Source organism: Phalacrocorax aristotelis, chromosome 1, assembly GCF_949628215.1.
Source record: "Phalacrocorax aristotelis chromosome 1, bGulAri2.1, whole genome shotgun sequence".
NCBI classification, from domain to species: domain Eukaryota; kingdom Metazoa; phylum Chordata; class Aves; order Suliformes; family Phalacrocoracidae; genus Phalacrocorax; species Phalacrocorax aristotelis.
In genome coordinates, this window is record NC_134276.1 from 204,725,507 (window position 1) to 204,739,604 (window position 14,098).

At 39.6% G+C, this 14,098-nt stretch overlaps 1 protein-coding gene across 2 annotated transcripts in view; it reads left to right on the plus strand.

The window, feature by feature from the left end:
- RELN (reelin) overlaps positions 1–14,098 on the plus strand; it is a 297,550-nt gene that overhangs the window by 134,324 nt on the left and 149,128 nt on the right. For both annotated transcript variants that reach the window (XM_075081418.1, XM_075081419.1), the window contains exons 7-8: positions 5,071–5,167; positions 10,490–10,541. In XM_075081418.1, coding sequence (XP_074937519.1) covers positions 5,071–5,167; positions 10,490–10,541 — 149 coding nt within the window. The remainder of the gene's footprint in view (positions 1–5,070; positions 5,168–10,489; positions 10,542–14,098) is intronic.

Below are 14,098 nucleotides of genomic sequence, written 5' to 3' on the forward strand. Positions count from 1 at the left end.
TTCGAGAGCAACTGCCTGGTTTTTATGGATTTCTGCTCTTTCAAATGCATTAAAAGACACATCCTACCCAGCAACCATCTGTTTCTTTGGAGGCTCAGGAGCAGGGAAGGAGTGGCTACGAGTGTTTCTGGAGCTGCAAGGAAAGAGAAAGGGAAGGTTGGGCTGGGGTTTTTTGTAAACAGAAAAATCACAGCGCCTGGGAATGGGTTTCTGACCTAAATCACAGTTTGGTGATCAAAAGGAAACAGGAGAAAATGCTAAAGTGGGAAAGGACAAGGAAAGGAGAAGGCAGCAGGAGAGGTCATAAATGGAGAAGGAAACAGGGAGGATTTCTGTGCTGGGAATGCAGGAATGGGAGCACGTGTCAGCTCTCTTATTTTCTTGGGACTCAGCTACCATGCTGATTTTCTTGTGTGGTGTGTCCAACTAATTTTTATATTCTTTTCTTCCAGCATCCAACCATGTCAGAATATGACTATTTCCAAAGTCCCCACCTCTTAGGTGCAAGCCTGCTTACTTAAGCAAAGATTTCTTCATTTCTTGGGTCTCATTTGTTACCAACTTTACAAAGATCTCTTTGGCTTGTGAAATAAATATGCTTCACACATTCATAAATGTCCAATGTATTTTATGTCTAACATGTATTAGCTGTGGTCATTAAGGTAGGTAAGTGGCTCCCACTCCATGGTAAAGGTAGCACCAATGGCCGAGCTAAGCGGTTCACAGCTGACTTGCGGAACTAATTAGACAGTAATGTTTTGTTTAGTGCATTTTTCAATTACAAGTCTAATGGCACAAGCGATTGGTGGTCCATGAGACTTGCTGAAAACTGGCAGGAGTATGTATGTTCAGAAAGTTCAGGGACTATGGAAGTAATTGATTTCCTCTGTAGGGAAGGGGAATCTGCACCATGTACTCCTTGCCAGGGAAGGGCCAGGGAACAGCTGGATGAAAGAGGTCCAATATGGGTGGTGTCTGGAAGACTGTCTAGGTCATTGAGGACCTGTATCTGTGACCAACTTGTTTGGATGTAATCTCATAGAATTGCAGAGGAGAGTATAAAAAAGGTGCTGTGTAAGAACTAAAACAGGTCAAATAAGAACAAATCTAGAAAAAATATTTTGTTTAATCCTATGATAAATGATTTAACATTGAGACAAAAAGGAGGGAAAAAGAAGATGCATAAATTAGTGAAGAAGAGATGCTGGCATTAATGTATGTTTCTATATTAAAAACTTACTTTAACAGTACAGCTGTAGAAAACAGGGGATTCAGTACATTTAAAAAAGAAAGACTCTGTACAGAAGCTTGTTTGATGGCTAAACTCTTCTTCCCAACTTGATGCCATGTTTCACCTCAAAGCCTATCAGCAGTCCAAACAGCAGTCATTTACAGAAGTCATACACTTCAAAGATGACATGAAGAAAAGCTGAGCACATAAAATCAATCAATAAGAAACAGGTTCCATCACTTCTTCATGGCATATGAGAAATGAAGAGGTACAGTGATATTTCCAGTGGCAAAGAGGTGGAGGAAAGCTTTGTGACAGGAGAGAGAAGTCCTAAAGTGGTTTCAAAATTGCACTAAAACTGTGGGATTAAACTTCAGAAAGATTTATGTTTAAAAATCTCTTGGCAGCTTGAGATGTTTATCTTCTTTGTAGTCCAGACATCACAAAAGACATCAGTCAATATAATGTCCACAAACTCAGGTATAGTAGAGGGAAATGAGATGACAAATAGTGATGAGGAAACAGCAGATGTTTCCCCTTCAGCAAAGTGAAGAACAATAGCAGAGAGAGGTGGGAATCTCTAAGCCAGAGATGAGAACGATGGCAGGTCTGCAGAGAAGACATCTAGATGAATATGACACACATCAACAGTGGCAGTGAGTACCAGCTGTGAAGAGAAAACTGAAGTGATTTTAATGTGCAAAGATTTTAGACCAGGCAGGTGAGAAAGATAATGTAAAAGGCTGCATGCAGCCAGGGCAATTAATACTGTCTTCTGTTTGTATAAATGGAAAAGAAATTAACCTTCCTGCCTGCACCAGGAATGGAACAAATTGGATCATTTCTAAACATGTAGTACTACGTTGATGATCTGAGGAACAGCAGATCAATTATCCTACTCTTCATGCATTCCTGTCAAGCTAGTGAGCAATTTATTGTCAGAGGTAATGCATTTCAAAGAGACTACAAAGGTTTGAATCAGGATTACCAACAGCCATCCAATTTCTTATGAGAGGAGTCATCCTAGAAAAGAGGAGTGATGATGAAACAGCTGTATTAGGACAGTGTTTCTGGATTTCCAGACAGTATTTCATAGACCACATTATAGAATTATAATAGACGAACAGCTGAATCACTTTGTATTCATTGAACTATGAGAACTACAAAATTAAAATATCCCTTGGATGATGTAGCCTGACCTTTCACGAGGGACTAAGTGGTCCTTATGTAGTATTTACAGGCCTGCCATATCTGTCTCTCCCTGCATGTGTCAGGGGTTCAGGCAGATACTCCACTATAAAACTCCAAAATGTAGGGGAAGATAATGAAAATAACGCTCTTAAACACCCAGAATCCTACACAATTCCAGGTATTCTTCTAGTTCTTGTCCCTCTGTTCTTCAGCTGTCAGAGTTTAGGGGACAAGCAAAATTTAGATAGCAACAAAACATGTCCTTCATGAACTCTGTTTCTTTACTTTCTCTTAAAGTACAATTTTGTTTACTCACATGCTCTCTTCTTGCCTTACATTGAGAAATAAAATTATGGACTGACTGTGGCTTCTATAAGTAAATATTAACTCACTGAAGTCAATAGGAACTACATTATTTTATTAGAAGATTCAATTTTGCTGCTTAAATTCAAAATTCTAAATGCTATTGATGTGAATTGCTGAACTACTCTATCAACATGCTCATACAGGAAAAAAACTCTAGGATTTCTTATGTCTGACTTTGTTTCAGGAAGTGGAGCTGAAACTGACCTTTAATAAAATCTCAGAATGAGTGAGAGATCTGGAAAGTAGGAACAAAGCATTCATCTTTGACTTCTTTAATGGACTTGGGCATAAGAAAGCCAGTCCTGTGCTGAATTCACCCAGGACCAACTGAAAAGATCTAAAATAACAAGTACAATCAATTATTCACCACATCTATGCATCTGAAAACCTAACATCTATTGCTCAGCTGAGCTTAGCACTCACAGACCTGCAGGGTATTGTGCAGGGCGTCGTACGCTGCCCAGAGTTAACACATTCTGCCGAAAGTTACCCACACTTTGCTGCCCTGGGAAGCCAAGGGAGTGGTGAGGAGCCCCAGCCTGCTGCAGGAGCAGACCAGGTGGTAGCTCCATTTAGTTAAACAAGTACTTTAAGAATTATTTTAAACATTATTTCTAATCACTACCTAGCTTCACAGCAGCCCATCCTCCCTTGCTCACACCTTTTGGATGCATGGCCTCTGCAGGGAAAAGCTGTCCCAGCCTCTTCCTTGCAATGCAGCTGGAGATTTCATTTGCCCTGTCCAGGACCATGGTGGGTTGATGGTTTTCAGATACTCAGGAATAGAAAAATCCTGCTCCAAGCCATTTACAGGAAGACTTGAAGAGTTTTAACACAACACTTATTGATGAAAAGATAAACAAGCAACATAAATTAGGAAAAGAGATGAAAAAAACCCAAGGAAATTCGTATAGGAATCTACTATACATTGATAACATGTATCAATTATCTATGAACAACTACAATCGTTGAAAACTCTGTCATATATGTTGACAGCAAGTCCCTATCTCCTTGGGATTTCTTCCTTTCCATCTGATTTCCTGTGAGATCTGCCATCCAGAAATTAGTTGGAAAATGAAAAAAAAAAACAAAACAGAAGAGAACCAAACCTTTTCATGCTACTAAACTAGATCTGGGCTGTGTATACGGGAATGTGTATTTTGGTGGCATCATACATCAGAAAGGGTTGCCAAATCTGAGGCACTCTGTGTGAGAGAAGACAAAGAAAAAACAGCCTAAACCCCCCTTACATATAAGTCCATTGCACTTAAAACTCTAAAAATACTAGTTATCAAAGTACAGACAAAAATCACAAAAAATTAAGGTTTGGAGTGATTTCACCCTTGCTTACAATAGAGTTGCTCCAGGAGCAAAAGGTTGCCTGTAGGTTTGATGTTAAAGCTGAGCTTTGGATGCCCAAAGGCAATGTTGGTCAGCCCCATCACAGGCAGTTTGTCGGGGGCTGGGAGCATCTCCAAACTCTTTTTTAAAAATCTGCTGCTCATGCCAGGAGCCGATACCATGACCCTTGAAGGTGAGGGAGAGGCACCTTTCCCTCTGCTCCGCAGTCAGGTGCCCACAAAGTCTTTTATATTAAATTAAGAAATATCTGGACAGGTGCTATTAGTTGGCTCAGCAGCACTTACCAGGCTCTCTGAGACTTTCTTCATACTTTTTCCCCTAAAAGGTGAACAGAGTGGCAACTCCGTTACTAGGATCATGGGATATGACAAATACAGATAGAAAGCAACAGCAAGACCCATGTTACAGCAGCTGGGCTTAGGAGCCTCTTAGTGCTCAGTTTTGGGTAGGGTCTTCAGCCTTGAGTCTGCCCTTTGGTGTAAATAACTGTGGACTGGAGGGGTGCTGGTGCTATTCTGAGCTGTTCTGTACGGGAACTCCATGATGGTGGGTTAATATATGGTATCTCAAACGTGCAGTAAGGATTTTGGAAGAAGAGTAACTTTAGGGTAAATTATAAATGTAAGAGTTCAGCTTGGTTTCCCATGGTGTGACGTTTTGCAGTCGATGAGCAGGGACACTCCTTTTGCAGGGGCGCAGTGTGCAGAGCGCAAGTACTTATTCGCAGGGGGCTTTTTCCAGAGGCAGCACTAGTGCATCATATGTACAGTTGCTCTTTACATTCAGCACCATGATAACAAAACAGTCCAATCTGTCTAAGCACCAATATATAATGGTCTTATTTTACAGTTTACAAGCCCGATGAGGTCTCAAATGAATGGTTCCTTTTCCACTTTGAACATGATGTGTTCTTCCTGTAGGTCTGAATGCAGTAGCTGCGAGGTTGGAGAGCAGTGCGGTGTGATAATGCATGGCAATGCCGTCACTTTCTGTGAGCCATATGGTCCCAGAGAACTGGTAAGTGAAAGCTGGCTCATCTGCCGGGGCTGGGACTGCAGGCTATGAATCGAGGCTGCCTCAGCTGCAGAGACGTCGGTGTGCTTTGAAAGTTTAGTGTTCAGTGGAGAGGCTGTTAAGCAAGGCAATAGGGCCAAAGAGCACCCCAGGAACATCCCAATGTTTTGAACTATAGATGCTAAGCAAAGGTTATTGCAATAGCTTGCAAGGGAGTCTTATGATCTGGTGTGCATCCAAGTTATTTAAAGTATCTATAAAGACTGGAAAGGCAAGGAAATAGAACTGTGTTGTCAAACTGGCATCATTCTCTTTTTATTTCTGACAATGAAAAATAGACAAGGTTCATTTTTCTTCTTCTATTTTATTAGCTGTGTCCTCTTTTTTCTGTTTGCTGTTGACAAATGTTAATTTGGTTGTAAACATGACTTGTGAACAATGCATCTTAAAGACTTAAATGCAGCCTGGAGCAAGCACCTGCCAGTCTCAGGAAAGTGTACGTAACAGAGTCATGATGAAGGTGACAGAATTCATTTCACTGGGGAGTAGTTCGGTCATAAAATTGCTGTAAGAAACAACATGCTGCAATTTGCATTAACTTGGGATCACCTGGGTGTGGAAAATGAACGGAAAGATATTTAACCAATGCCCACATGCTGACGCTGGGCTAGCTAGCTTTAACGATATACATAAAATGGGAATTTTGGAAAGAACCAAAAAACTGAAAGACCAACTCAAAGCCTGTGTAATTCAAAATCAATTTTTCATGTTTTCAACAGTCTTCTGAGTGGAGGGAGAGGCTGATTAGAGCTATTCGAAGAGCATAATTGGAAGAGGGCCATAAAACAGAAGTGGTTTTGGCCAGGCATCTTCTTTTCATTTTAGACACTGACAATTCTTTTAACAGGGTTAATTTTACATCCTTAACTGAGACCAGGATTCCATAAATGCAGTGTAGATATTGGTGGTGTGGTGACTGAAAGTCATAAACTCTAATAAAACTTATTCAGAGGATTTACAGATAAAGGAGAATTTCAGTCATTTCCCTCACAGCCAGCTCCAGCCTCAGAATCCTGACAGGGATGCTAAATTGCCTCTCTGCTACTTTGAATCCTATTCGGACGTACCATGCTTCATTAACTGCCTTGAGAGAGATGCATGGTTTTATGTCCTGTGCAAAAATGAAGTCACACCACTAGGATATTCTTCCCCTTTTTTAAACTCATTTTTGGTTGCAGTATTGAGCATAGGTAACACTCCTTGAAAAACAATCCATTTATGACATTTAGCAAACCCAGAGCCCCAGCTATGTGGGTTTTGAAATGTCATTAATGAGCTGCCTTCTCCCTGCTGATATGTAATTTAGACTATCCTTAGTAATCAGACATTGGCTTCAAAATGCAGTGTTGGATTGTATTTGTCATTTTACCATGTGGTAAAATATGACTAGCATGGCATCAGGAACTTGGAAAAATTGATCATAATGCCAAAGCGGTGTGATTAAATAATCAGCTGAAAAAAATCATCATGCTTATAAAGAGTTAGCAGCTTAATAATGAAAGTGTTTATAAATATTATGGTAGTGTTACAGAAAGATCAAAATCTTAAGAAGGAACGTGCTAAGGTTTACCATTTTGGATGAGCACAGGCTAGTGTCCATGCCAGAGGTCGGAGTTAGCTTTAATTTTGAATTTGGATATAGATTTAAATCCCTACTTTCTGAGAACCCACCGGTTTCTGATTTGTAGTCATGTTTAGGTGACTTCATAACATATCTTCTTGTCACAAATTTTAAAACCTCTTTATTTTCTCCAACCATTATGCATTTTTATTCTATCACTTTTACTATTTGAATCCTATTCTGTCCCTGCTTGAAATGGCCTTTGAAATCTCTATTTCTGTGCCTGACTCCTAGTGCCACAGTATTGCTTTGAAATACTTTGTCAAGGATAGTTTAATTTGCAAAATGTATTGCATCAACAGCGGTGACAGTTGCTGGTTTGCTTCCTTGACCTCCCTCTCTCCTCCTGACTCCTAGCAGCTGCCTGTTACTGCAGGCAGAGGGTTTTTTAATGCCAACTGTCTATGTCTACTGGTGAGAATTTATAACTGACAAATTCCTGGAAAGATGTATAGCGTCAGAGATGTTGCAAGCAAAGGAAAATAGCTACTAAAGGCTCTGTACCAGCCTCTCTGCAGCATCTGAACTTAGTAGTCCTTTGCAGAACTTTGCAAAAAGTTTTTAGCATGTCTAGCACTTTTTTTAAAGCATTACTGAAATTACTTACAACATAGTTTATTTTAAGTCTACGTGAATACCTCTTCTGTGATAACTGATACATTTAATTTCTTGGTGATATGGGCCACGGAATATTGATAAAGGGTTTCGTTTTCAAATTAGAACTTACATAACATAATTAATTAAATATAAACTAATAGAATACATATCATAACTCAAGTCAGAAAGCACTTAATTATTTGGCATGATAAATGTGATACTTAATACTGAGTTGATCCTGATAGAATGGAATTAAATAAGGGTGTGACTGTATTTTTAAAGGAGTTATACAAATGCAGCTGATCTGTTGTTGTTTAAAGAGTAAAATTACCTCTTAGGAATGTTCCAAAGAGAGGAAAACTGTATTTTAAGTAACTCTTTTGTACAGAAACTGCTACATTTTCAGGTAGCTTTAAAGTTGCTGTTTGAGATGATCATGAAGCCTTGGGAATCTGCCCCACTGAAACTGTCTTAATTCACAGAGCATTAATAGCTGTGATAAATTTCCTAAATTCCCATGCACCCTCCTAAAGCACATGTAGTCTTATTATCAGCTAATCTTCAGTGCATTTCAGTGAAGATCCCATTCTTTAATATTTATAAGAAGTTCCTCTCCATATGTAACATGTATGTAGGAAAGAAACAAAACACACCAAAAATTCATGCCAACTCATGCAGGTCTCCACCTATTATTTTCAAAGGCATAATTTCACTAATAACTCAACATGCCTGGAAGAAGGCCGGTCCCTTTTGCTCTTCTGCACAATTGCCTGTCCCCTCCCACTGGGGCAGGAAGAGGGTATCTGTACGAGCATTGGTGGGCTGCGTGGGGAACCACACCTAGCAAATGAATGCAGATTAAAACTAACTTGCAAAGGAAAAATACTAATAGTTTAACAGAAGTCAGCTATCTGAGCTGATTGAGCATGCAGCTACCCAAAAGCTGATCTTAGGTCATGGACGGGAGTGGAGGGAGCTCTCACCTAGGAATTTGTTAATCATATACATTTGCAAATGCGTATATATTCTGAATATGCATTTGCAAAGAGATGGAAATACCTTTCATAGTCTCTAAAGAGAGAAAAGCCAATACAGGTGACTGAGAGATAACATTTGATCTGTGTCAATGGAGTCCTAAATAACAGTCAGAAAACATCTGCATTTAGGACTTGCTTTTGTTCAGTGTCATGCAGTGGTGCACAGGGCAATAAGGGACATGAAAGAGATCTCTCTCACCAGTTTTCATGTTTATCTGCATAGCAGATAATTAAAAAGCACAAGAATACCTGATAACATAAGAATCTCTGCTTTTACCATGTTACTCAGGGAAATTATGCAGAAGTTGTACTGTTTATCATTTTAAAATGCTAATAAAATTGCCTTTGTAATGCTGCCATAATTAATGGGTGCTTGAAAGAATGTAGTATCTTCCAAGTCATTGAGTCTAAGCTTTACTTGGGTACTGGCTTTTTTAGAAAATGACAGTTTAGTGTCCATGAGCTCAAATGTTTCTCTATATTTTGCTTTTTTTCATTTCACTTTTTTCCATTCTTATACCATTTGGTTTCCTCTACATCACTCATACAAACAAAGCAGGAGGATCATTCAAGTCCTCCAGGTGCCCCACTTGGAGCTGCCTCCCTGCAGATTCCCAGCTGGGCTCTGGAAGCCAAAGCCTAGTAGCCCTAGGACCTTACTTCTGGGGCTGAATTTGCTCAGAAGTTTGACTTCTTTGTGGCATATCTACAATATGACATGGTGTATGGATGCAGATCACAAGGAGCACACCCAATGGAAGAGTCTGTTACTGTTCTCATGTGAAATTAGATGAATTATTGGTGCATAGGGTCTGACGTGGGAGGACAATTCCAAGGTCTTGAAATCTAGGATGCAAGCATCACTGGCAACAATATCAGATGAATTTCTTTGTGTTTGCTGTCCCTGTTCTTCTGATTAGATTACTTTTATGATTGTGTAAACTTACTGTATGGCCAGACCATACCTTTTAACATTTTCTCTTTTGATCTAATGTTGCCATTGTCTTTCAGCTTGTACATTTCTCCTTCTTCAATGTAGCCTCTAAAATCTGCTTATAATGATAAATTATATCTTTGTTGGGTCTTTTGCTAAAGTGAATGAACCCAACTTTGAGTCTCCTCTTTCTGGGGTGACCCACTGCTTGGTCTTTGTGCTTGCTAAACCGGTGCAATGGTTTTTCAGATCTTTGACAAAATAGCTAGATCAGGCAGTGTTTTTAGGCAGTGCTTCTGCCTTGCTTGTTATGTAGCAGTATTCTTTGATCTAACTTTCAAAATGAATTGAAAATAAATAGATGTCCTTCACAACGCTCTTTTCTCTTACAGCATTTTCAGGAAAATAGTCCTAATTTGACCTACTGAGATATGGGGACATTGAAAGAAGGGAGAAAGGAAGGCATCAAAAGAGGGTGGTGTGCTGAATACAGAGCAAGCTCCTCAGTGTTTTCTGCCTGTTTCTAGGTCTTAGCTGGATGTCAAAATTGTGTAGCTATTACTACAAAATTTTGTTGTAAATATTATGCAGTATCACCGAGGGTTTTTAAAATTTGCTGTTATTCCCTCCTAATATTTTATTTTATTATTTTAGTTTTAATTATTGTTATTATTTATTTATCATCATTTTTGGTTCTTGTTCTGTGCTGGGAGAAGTAAGTGAAAACCATTCTGTATGTACAGATTTATACTAAGCTGACCATAGACCACAGGGTTCACTTTTTCAATCTCCTAAACACTGGTCAAGTGCCAGTGTTTCATATAAATGTGCTCAGCTTGCAGACTTTAATACAGAAAAAGAAAAAAAATCCAGCTTTGGCATAAGAGGTGATACCAATAATCAAAATGACATAACAGAAATGTCCGTGATCGATCAACCTGAAAGGGTTGGTGATTAATAATTTTATCCACTAGAGATCTAGGTATCCAGACAGTTTCCATGCTTTCAAAGAAAAACAAGTGATGAATGTATTGTTTTGCTGATCTAATACAACCTCTTTGCTTTTCTTCCTGTAGACCACCACTGGCCTTAACACAACTACTGCATCTGTCCTTCAATTTTCCCTTGGTAAGTTTAGCTCACTCTTTCACCTGAGAAAGTGTAAAAAGTCATTGCTGCAAAGGAAAGCAGCCCTTGAGTTCAGGTTTAGCTTTCTGGTTGATGTCCCACTCCACATGAGGGATTAAAAAAATATATTAAAAACTGCAGCACATTTATTCATCTCCTTATCTAGAGCTCCGAATCTAAACTTTGGAAAGGAGTGACTCCAGTGGATACTCTGATGATGGAAGGTGTAGTCATGTTTGGGTTTTGGTTTTTCCCACTTATTTTATAACCTGATGGATAACATTATAATCTCTTGCTCTTTCTCCGAAGTGTGATTAGTTTTTCTAAAAAATGAACTTTTTAAACATTTTAAACCCTTGATATACTCCAAGTTACAGCCAGGTAGTGCTGTTTTTAACACATCTGTACAAACAGAATAGATAGGGCAGACTAAAACTAAATGCTATTTAGTTTCTATTATCAACAGTGTGGTTGTACTCTGTGTTACTTACAATACCTGTTGTAAGTTATTGCACATTTTCACTGTGTTGTTGTGGCTATAAGTTATGGCAGAAGTTGTAGCTGGGGCTGAGGGCGTATTGGGAACACACTTAATTTGTTAACTCATGTCTCAGTGTTCAAAATATGAAGGAAAAATCATTCTATGATACAAATGGTTCAGTAAAAAGAGCAAACAGGAAATGTAGCCTGCTTCCTCTGCGGACCTCTGGATATGTGTTTCTAAATCGTATTCCTATTTTTAAAAAAGTAATTCTCCAAAAGTATCTCAGCAGAGGTGTGATTAAACTCTGGAAATCTCAGCTAGAAATAAAAGCTATCAGGTAGCTTGGCAAGCAGCTTGGTTTTTTTAAAGGATCAGGAACCAAAACCCTAGAAGGCTCAGAAATATGTAATTTAAATTTATTTTTACCTGAAGTTGTCCATTTGACTATCTGAGGTCATCATCTGTCATCCTGCAATTGACTGCAATGTTTATAGTTCTAAGGATCGGTATTTATCCTTTTATTTTGAATTACTGTTTTTAAAAAGCCAGCAAAATGTATCCAGCCCTAAACTGAATTATTGCGTATGTATTGGCCACCTCCAAAGAAAACCAGCCTGGAGCTACCCTGCAATTTCGTTCAGCCAGCAAAAGGGGGACAGCTCACTTGATCTGCTAGGACGTGTCGCTCACCCGCAGAAGCCCTCCCACCCTTGGCTGTGCCCGAGGATAGGTGACTTCTATAATGCTGCAAGTCTGTGACAATGGAGGAATTTTGTTTCTCAGAAAAATTTACAATAATCTACAGATTATTCTCACAGTGACCGAGTGGTTAACGGCCATATAACCTGAAGGTATTGGTAGGTAAACATTTGCTGTCATACTCGGTGGCTGGTGTCTGCTGCAGGTGAAGCGAAGAAGGGTGCAGGCTCCCAGAAGTTTCAGAATTAGACTTCAGATTTCACTAGTAGCCTTTATTCCTATCATCTGGGGAAGGTCAAAAAAAAAAAAAAAAGGGTAAGAACAGGCCGAGTAGGAAATACTCTATATGACAGTGAGAATACCTTAACCTGTACCAGTAGGAACCAGAACGAGAAAGGTGGATGCACATCTGAGTAAATCAAATTACAGCCTGAAGTTCAAAATGTATCACATTTCCCCATGTGCCTATGTTAGGCTTGAAATACAGTGCAGATTGGTTTTGTGACTGATAAAAACTGGTGTGAGCCGGGGGACTGCTGCTGAGCTCAGCATTACTTGGCTTTTGAATCATAAATCTAAACTAGGCATTTGCCAGTTTTCACCTTATTCCCAAATGTCTGATTTAATCATAACCCTATTTAGAGATTCATCCAAGGGAATTGCCTTCTTTTAAAGAATGTTTAAGGCTTTCTATTGACCGCGGAATAGCTTAAGCTGTAATCTTTTGGGGATATCTTTATATTAAATTCATCACCTAGCTTTGGCCCCATTAAAGTACATATCCTTTGATTTCTCTCACCACTGATTATCAGATGGAATTTTGTATTTGCAGGTATGTAAGTAGATGAGCATTGTGAAATGAACCAAAAAAATGGTCCTGATTTCACCATAAATCCCAGATCCTTTTAAACTGTGCCGTCAGGAAGGGTAACAACCTAAAGAATTTTTCATTAGTTGATATTCTGTGTAGTTTCCTTCATGTACCAGCTATTTGGTAGTCTTGCCCTTTAAAGGGCAACAGGGTTGAAAAGGAGCACTTACGATAAGGCTTAATTAGGAAAAGAGGTAATTAGTGAGGCATATTCAGCACATAGGACAACATTAATGGGCAGTATCCTTTCCGAGTGAGAGCAGCTTGCCTGCCATGCAGCATTCACTCGGAGCCACCTGGAGCTGGGGGCATTGCCTTTTGATCCAGGGCTGGGGTGATGTTTACATTCATGCACTCTGCCCAGATGTCCAGCAAATGTCATTTACTTCAGATGTCTTAATCATCCATGACTACATTTCTCCAAGACCAAACACTGACATGTGAAAGACAAAGTCTAGCAGTTTTTATAATGTTCAGTGGGATTGTTAATTGAGATATTTAAAGCAATGCCTTTGGGCTCTCTCAGGCCAGAACATATAATTCAATAGCTTGGGATTGCAGGATATTGCACAAAAGCCTCCGGACTCAGCTGCCACACAGTGTTATTCTGATTCATTAGCTGAAATATTCTGTTTCTCACTCCAAAGCTCAAGCTTTTCCCCTTAGCTAGATCCCTGAACTTCTCCAGGGATGAACATGATCTGTCATTTGCATAGGCCACTATGATGGAAGGTGACTCACAGTACTGAGAGATTAGCAACTGAGCTAAGCACAGGAAGAAAGAGACCCATGAAACCCCATAAAGAGAAGAGGAAAGGCTTTAAGGGAGCAATGCCAAGGCATGAGGTGTGCAAGCAGTTCTGCTTATGTGTTGGTCCTTGGGTGTTCTCTTCAAGCATATGCTCCCATGGCTGTGGTGTATGTGGGTTGTGCATGCTCTGTGTGGGGCGTTCAGCATTGGCAGGCTCTTTCCATCCCTCCTTCCTCCACAGTGCCTCTGAATCAAACACCAAGATGAAGCCGAAGGCACTGTGATCAGCACCAACACTCAGCCTGGCCTCCAGGGCAGGTGCTCCTCGGAGCGGTGTATGTCACAACGTGAAAATGGGTAATGGAAAATACTACATTACCTTGAAAAACTTTGTTTCATAGCTCTCTCCTTACATCTTAATATTGCTAGATCACTTTCAGATGTTAAACAATATTTGAAAATAGGAATAACTTGACAAGGAAAGCTCCCACTCTTCAGCTTTGCTGTGTAAAATTCTTCAACACTCCTCTGAGAGCAGGATGACTTTGAGAGTATCGCGTACTGGATAAATACAAAATGCTTGATAGGCCGGATACTACTTTAAAATCGCTTTCCCTTCAACTTCTATGCCATTATCACAAAGATCCTCTGTGATTACTACAGCAAATTAGCAATTCTCTCCCCCCCTCATTTTCTAAACAAAAATCTAAACCCTCTACTATTTTATATGGAACCAAAATTTATTTTGGGGG